This window comes from Echinops telfairi, unplaced genomic scaffold, assembly GCF_000313985.2.
Source record: "Echinops telfairi isolate 266 unplaced genomic scaffold, ASM31398v2 ScPeMD7_70;HRSCAF=299, whole genome shotgun sequence".
NCBI lineage: Eukaryota > Metazoa > Chordata > Mammalia > Afrosoricida > Tenrecidae > Echinops > Echinops telfairi.
Genome location: NW_022103968.1, coordinates 8,228,446 through 8,235,181, shown reverse-complemented (window position 1 = coordinate 8,235,181; position 6,736 = coordinate 8,228,446). Strand labels below are relative to the sequence as shown.

The 6,736-nt window shown below is 57.1% G+C and overlaps 1 protein-coding gene across 9 annotated transcripts in view; it reads left to right on the top strand.

The window, feature by feature from the left end:
- Positions 1-6,736, top strand: part of TACC2 (transforming acidic coiled-coil containing protein 2) — a 187,867-nt gene that overhangs the window by 119,052 nt on the left and 62,079 nt on the right. For 2 of the 9 annotated variants that reach the window (XM_004700888.2, XM_004700887.2), the window contains exon 1: positions 58-131. The exons of the other annotated variants lie outside the window; for them this stretch is intronic. In XM_004700888.2, coding sequence (XP_004700945.1) covers positions 64-131 — 68 coding nt within the window. In that variant the 5' untranslated portion in view covers positions 58-63. Of the gene's footprint in view, positions 1-57; positions 132-6,736 lie in introns of those variants that run through there. 9 annotated transcript variants of the gene reach the window in all.

Here is a 6,736-nt window from a genome sequence, read left to right as displayed (position 1 = left end):
GAGGACTCGCGCCGGGACGCCGGTCCTGCTCGCGGCTAGCCCGCACGCCTGGGCGCAGCGAGGATGGGAGGGTCGCAGTCCCTGCAGCCACTCCCAGCCGGCGACCTGAGCCTGGAGGCTTCCGAGGCAATGTAAGTGCTCCGCCCCAGCCCCCCGCTTTGTTAGTGTCACCCCCACCCCACCCGCAGCCAGGCGGGCCTGGGCGTCCCTGCCGCTTTGCCTGGGGGTAGCTCTGTCAAACCTCTTGTGCACCTCTGGGAGGAGCAGCCGGTGGCCGAAGGATGCTGCCGGGGTGGACAACTGGTGCCCTGGAATTGGGGCTCCGCGCGTCATCAGTGGGGTGCATGGAGGGGCCTTCTGATGTCATCAGCATCTTCTCTCTGTGTCCAGCCCCGGTGCTCTTTTCAGCGTGGTTACAGCCGGGCGCCACTGCCGCTGTGTATGGCAGGGCGGATGGCCTGGGGCTTCTCAGGTAGCCCTTAGGCCCTTAGTCAGGGCCTGTCCTCTCCCGCTGGCTGGCACACTCTCCAGGACAGGCCCTCAGTAGTGGAGGCAGCACTGGGCTGTGCACCGATCCAGGAATCCGATCTCTTCGGAACCGCACGGTCAATGTGCCCAGCGGCCTTTCCCCGGGATGCATGTGGATGAGTTGCCACCTCTGTGTTGCTTGGCTCCATTACACACGCAGGCACACGGGGCGCTGAGGGAACAGCTGTCCGCTGGTCATGTTTCAGAGAGACAGCCTGGATCCCGCTGGACCCTGGCCCCCGGCCTGGGTTTCGCGAAGATCCTGCCCTGCGTGGTGATGTCATGCCAGGCCGAGCCGCATGGTTCTCCGGCTCTGCCTCTTGAGTACTGGACCCTCCTTGGGAGCAGGTGTGCCGGCTTGGAAAGCCGCCTTTCACAATGGGAGTGTGTGGTGCGGGGTGGGTTTCTTTCTTCTTTCAAAAGCCACGAGCCTTGTACTCTGCCTGCCCTGCGCTTCATTCCTGGCTGGCATTGTTTGGTACAGGGACACACAGGAGATCGGGAAGCGCCGGACCCTAGCCAGAGAAGAACTTTCTAATCCATGATTGTTCTGTCTGTCAACGGGAGAGCCTGGGGTCTGCACAGGTGACTGCGCCTTCCCTGGCTTTCTGTCCTGGCTCTGACCTGCCACATGGCCCTGACCGCCCTCTGGGGGGAAGGGGTGATGGGATTCTGTGTTTGGGAAACTTGGATCTTCAGCCACCAGCCACTGAGAACTCAGCTCCCCTACTTCCTGACCTCCATCCCAGAGGGGTGACTAAATGACCCTTCTGTCCCTCACCAGTCTGTTTTGCCTTAGGGCCATGCCCCCCCACAAGCCTTCTGGGGAGGGTGGTGTCAATAAGCCTGCAGTTGACGGGCCTTGTGACAGGAGCTGCTTAGGAAATGCTTTCCTGGGTGAGCTGGTCCATACATGAGTTCACCTTCCTGTCCCTGGAAGCTCTGCTTCGGAGTGGTCTCTAAACAGAGGTCCCAAAGACAGTGAGTTTATTCACTCACAAAACCCTGTGGTGCCCTCCATCCCCAAGGGTGGTCCTTCTGAAAACATGGAGCCGGAGTAGGCATTTGAGTCGGGCTGGCGCTATTCCTAGTAAGTAACTCTCCTTCTTTGAGAGCGCAGCTTCGCTCTGAAGAGCAGCGATGAGTTTCTCCGTGAGAGAGCAGCGCGTTTTGGTGGAGAGGCTTAAAGATGGTGAGATGCCAGACCTCGACTCTTTGGGAGAGGCCTGGTCGTGGTTTCCACGCACCTAGAAATACAGGTGTATGAGTAAGACACAAGGCCTGTGCTGGAGCGCAGGGGCAGGGCCCCGGAAGGTTCCCACGGCGGGAGGATGCTGGTGGGATCGTGGGGGTGGAGGCACACCCCGGAGCATGCCTGCTCCCAGGTATGGCTGGTGACAGCCTCTGCTCGGGTGCCGACTGCTGCTAGAGTGAGTGTTTCTCCCTATCTGTGGTGGCTTCTGAGGAAGGAGGGTGGAGTGAGAATGAACCCAAGAGAGAGCTGACGCCAGAGGCGATCCACACTAAGCCAAGCTCATGCCGTCCAGTTGATGCCGAGTTTCGGGAGTAGAAAGCCCGTCTTTCTCCCACGGAGTGGCTGGTGGTTTTGAACTGCTGCCCTTGGGGTTAGCAGTCCCATGCGCCACTACTCTGCCACACAGCTCCTGTATTCAAGTCGTCCCCCCCCACAGAAGGCCAGTTCTCAACAGGCATCCAGTATTCCACGCACTGCAACACAACGTTTAACAGACTCGAACTACCTTACCCTAAATATGTTTGCTGCGAAAGTCCGCCCTACAGCCAGCTGGAGGCAGCGTCCATTCGTTTCCTCAAACCTCACTGGTTGGTTTGGAAAACTCCAACCCTGAAATCTTCCTCAAACAATCCTGATTTCCGCTTGGCTCTCGCTGCTGCTACAGAGTCAACTCTGACTCCCGGTGACCCTGTTGGACAGGATAGAACGGCCCCTGCGAGTTCCCCAGACTGTAACTCTATACATGAATCTGCTGCTCTCCTCGCTGTCTGAAGAGCGGTCCGTGGTCCATAGACACCTGGAGCCATGCTGGGGAGGCAGAAGCCCAGGCCCTGCTCAGGATGGACCGAATCATCATCTCATTCAACCAGGCTCCCAGGAGGTCTCTGGACCGTCAGCACTGAGAAGCTCCAACCGTGTGGTGTCCTCTCCCTCCGGGTCCAGGAGAAAACACGTTTCCTACCTGGAAAGGAAAAGACGTTCTGGTTTCACAGGAGCCACCATTTCCAGACGGATAAGAGGTCGATTCTTGGTGCAGGCAGCAGGAGGTGGGGGAGCCTGGCTGACGTGGTTTGCTTCTGTGGACTGTACCTGCTGGTCAGCCTTCGGAGCTGCCCCCAGGGGCTCAGCTTCCTTGGCAGGAAGTAGCATGAAGTATTTTGTCCTTCACATCATTAGAGATCCCATCCCAGGGGTCTCCTCCACTTCCCTCTAGATCTGTCGATCCCAGGCCACCGAGAGCCAGCCAGGCGGCCAGGCTCCCCGGAGGGAGGGCCCAGGCGGTCCCTCTGGGGCACATGCACCTGCTCAGTCATGGCACCACACTTTAACGGAACTCGGCTTTTTAAAAATTGTGATTTGGGTGAAAGTATTGGAGAGTGAATCGGTTTTCCATTCAGCAGTGTCTGCACATGTTGTCTCGAGACACTGCATTTCTCGTGATGGATCAAGGCTCTCTCCACTTCCTTCCTGGCTTCCCTGCTCCGTCCCGCCCTGCCCGCTGAGTTTTGTCTTTGGGAAGAAGCTGCTTTTTGGTCGTTCTGAGGAGTGCGCTCCTCACGGTTGTGATTGTTCGCTTTGTAGAGCTTGTCTATTGTGTGTCTAACATTGGGTCGGAGGGGTGAAGTTCCGTTCCGGGTTCGGAGGGTGTCAGGGCCCTCGACTCAGGAGGTCCATCCGTCTCTACCAGACCAGTAAGGCCTTCTTCCTGATTTTGAATCTTGTTCCACGTTTTTTCCTTCCACTCCCTCAGGACTTTCAACTGTGGCCCTAATTAAGCGTGGCTGGTAGTGGTGGCTGGGCACCATCCAGCTCTTCTGGTCTCAAGGTTGTAGCGGCTGCGGGTCACCCCTTGGGCTAATTTGCTCCCCTGAGGGTTTGCCGTTCCTCAGTCTCCTTTGTTCCAGGCAAGGAGAAGCCGACAGTCGCAGCTTAGGTGAGAGCTCACAAGCACTGTGCACCGGACTAGAATGTAGGAGGACATTGTCCTGGTGGACCGTGATCTCTGGTGTCCCCTACGCCCCCAAGCGCCGTGACTCCTTCCTCTGGGTGTTTGGTTCAGGCTATGTCTTGAGTGCTGAGAAACAAGCCACAAATGCTGGCAAGCTGCGCCCCTTGGCTGTGCATGCGAACAGAGTGCTGTTGTGTCAGCATGGCGGTCCAGGTGGACAGGGGAGAGGTGGCTGTGACCGTAGCGCGAGGCTGGCCCTGGTGACTGAGCAGCTGTGAGCGGGAAGGTGGGAGGCCGTGGCCGACATGGTGTGGAGGTTCTGTGCTTAGGTGACAAGAAGAGAGATGAAGTGGCTGGGGATGAGTCCAGGAAAAAGAGTCTCCATCTAGCCAGGGCAGAACTAGCCGGGTTTGGGCTGGGGTCTGAGAAGCCCAGGGATGCCGAACTATGTTTGGGACAAGTGACCAGGACAAGGGAGAAATCCTGGCCACCATCTCAGTAGGTTGATCATCACCAGCAGGCAGCAGGCACCTGTGCTAACAGGTGCCAGAGCAAGGATTCTGGTCTTCTGCATCGCTGGTGTGGAATCCTGACCTTCTTTGCTTCCATCTTGGCTGTGCTGTTGAGAGAGGCTGATGACACTGAACTTGCTTCAGGTGGTCCTCAGGGCTTCGCCGAACTTGAAGGGCCTTGTGGAGCAGGTAGAAACGCCAGGCCCGGGCCGGGGCAGGCATATTCTGCCTGGGAACTGCCAGCCCCTCTGTTAGTTGCTCCGAAGGCCAGGCAGGGCAGCTGGGGCTCCAGGCAGGAGTCTTTCCTTAGACCCCACTGGGTCTTTTCCCAAGTCCCCTTTCCTTTCTTTCTGTAAACAGTTTTATGGGCATGCCCTTCACATGCCATACAATTCAGTAGTTCAGTCACAACAAGAAGAGTTGTACAATCACCCCCACGCTGTTTTATTTCCTTCTTGCCCTCATCGTGATGGGCTCTCCGTTCCCCCCCAACCTCCGCTGGCATACCCCCCAGGAACCCTTCCTCCGGTGACTGTCTCTGTAGATGTACCTCTCCTGCATTTCGTGTACTGGACAACGTGTCAAACACCAGCCTTGCTAAGCCTCCCAGCTTGAAGGACAGCCCGTTCCGCTTTGCGCTGCAGCAGGTTCTCAGCGCTTGAGAGCACGTTCCACTTTGAATACTGTCGTTCGACAGAAGTAGACTTTCCTCCCTTAAAATGGAGTCAGCTGCTGGAGCTACCATGGAGGTGTGTGTGTGTGTGTGTGGGGGGGTGGAGTCTGTGCTGTGAACGGCCTGACCCTGTGTGTGTGAGAAAAACAGGAGGTGTGTGTGTGTGTGGGGGGGGGGGCACCCAAATCCCAAATGGCTCCTGGGGTGTGTTTTCTTGGGGACTTCTGGCCCAGGGGTGTACAACATGGTCCACTGTAGCTAGATGCAGCGTTCACAAGCACTCGGGCCCTTCTGACTGGTCAGTACTGGCTAGCTTCCTTCTGGCTGAGACCTGTCTGCCTGCTTTCCCTGAAGTGGGTGGACTACAGACGCCTTTTGAGCCCTCTAGGGCGCGCTAACTGCCCATTGCCCAGGGGTCAGTTTCTCTCTCTAGTATGGGCACTGGGGCGAGGCAACCGGCCGGTACCAGGACATGCTGTTGGCATTCTGGTATGTTGATTGTGGCTCGACAAGCTAATGTGATGTCAAGGTCAATCGATGCTGGGTCCCTCTCACTCCCCCTGGGTCCCAGCCCCCAACCCTACATTCCTTCTCACTATCTGCTGGCCTGTTTCTGTGGCTGTAGTTCTGGTTGCCTGGGAAACCACTTGAGCCTGAACTGTGATTGGCCAATCTTGCCAGATGGGTTCCCAGAGCCAGGGGTAAGCAAAGGATGTCGAACAATTCCGTTGTGTCCCCTTGAGACACACGGCGGGGACTTAGGCATTGTCACTACTTGCTACTTGCAAAGCCATTGTTCATGGACTAATGCTGCGTATTCAGGCTGGACAGGGCCCGGGGGACACTGGCTGGCCACAGCACACTGGGTTGGTCAGGGGTGCTCAGAGCCTCAGCTTTTGCCCTCGGGGCGGTTGGTGATTTTGAACTGCAGACCTTGGGATGGGTGGCCTTACACAGAGCCCACCGTTCCGCCAGGGCTCTAATTGAGGCTTCCAAAGTTGAAAACCCGAACTCACTGCCACTGGGTGGTCTCTGACGCTTAGTGACCCTCCAGGACAGGGTGGACCTTCCCCGTGGGTTTCTGGGACTGTCCCTCTTTATGAGACTCATCTTGCTCCTGCCAGCAGCTTCGAGAGCAGCGTATGACCCACTGCGCCCCGAGGTCGAGGGGGGTTTTAAAATCCAGGGGCCCGCAAGCTGTTTGGGTACCAAGCCCGGTGTTCGTGGTTCACCCTCTGCAGGCTAAGGTCTTCATCACAAGTCACCCCGTGGTTACGTTCTAAAAGCAGCCTCATGACAGGGAAGCCGGCGTCCCATCCATTTTATTTGCTGTCCATGATTGTGGGTCAACGCCAGCCCAGGGACCCTTTCCCTTTCCTGTCCCAGGCGTCTCACTTTGTCGTGATGTAAGTTCTGCCAGCTGCCCCCCAGATCCCCATGTAGACCCTGCTCGCCCAAAGCAGCCTGGATGGCTTAGTGGTTACGCATTGTGCTGCAAACAGCAAGGTCAGCAGTTTGAAGCAACCAGCGGCTCCTTGGGAGGAAGTTGGGACTTTCTACTCCCATAAAGAGCAGAAAGTCTCGGGAACCGACAGGGAGAGCTCTACCCTGCCCTATAGGGTTGCTGAGGTCAGCATGAAATCGATGGCAGTGATTTCTCCCAGCCCTGCTGGCATCATGGTCTGTGCTGGGCTGCTAACTGCAGGGTCAGCAGTTTGAAACCACCAACTGCTCTTCAGGAGAAAGACGAGGCTTTCTGTTCCAGTAACGTTAGAGTCTCGCCTGTTAGGGCATGATCAAGGGTAATGTAACAAAGAGGA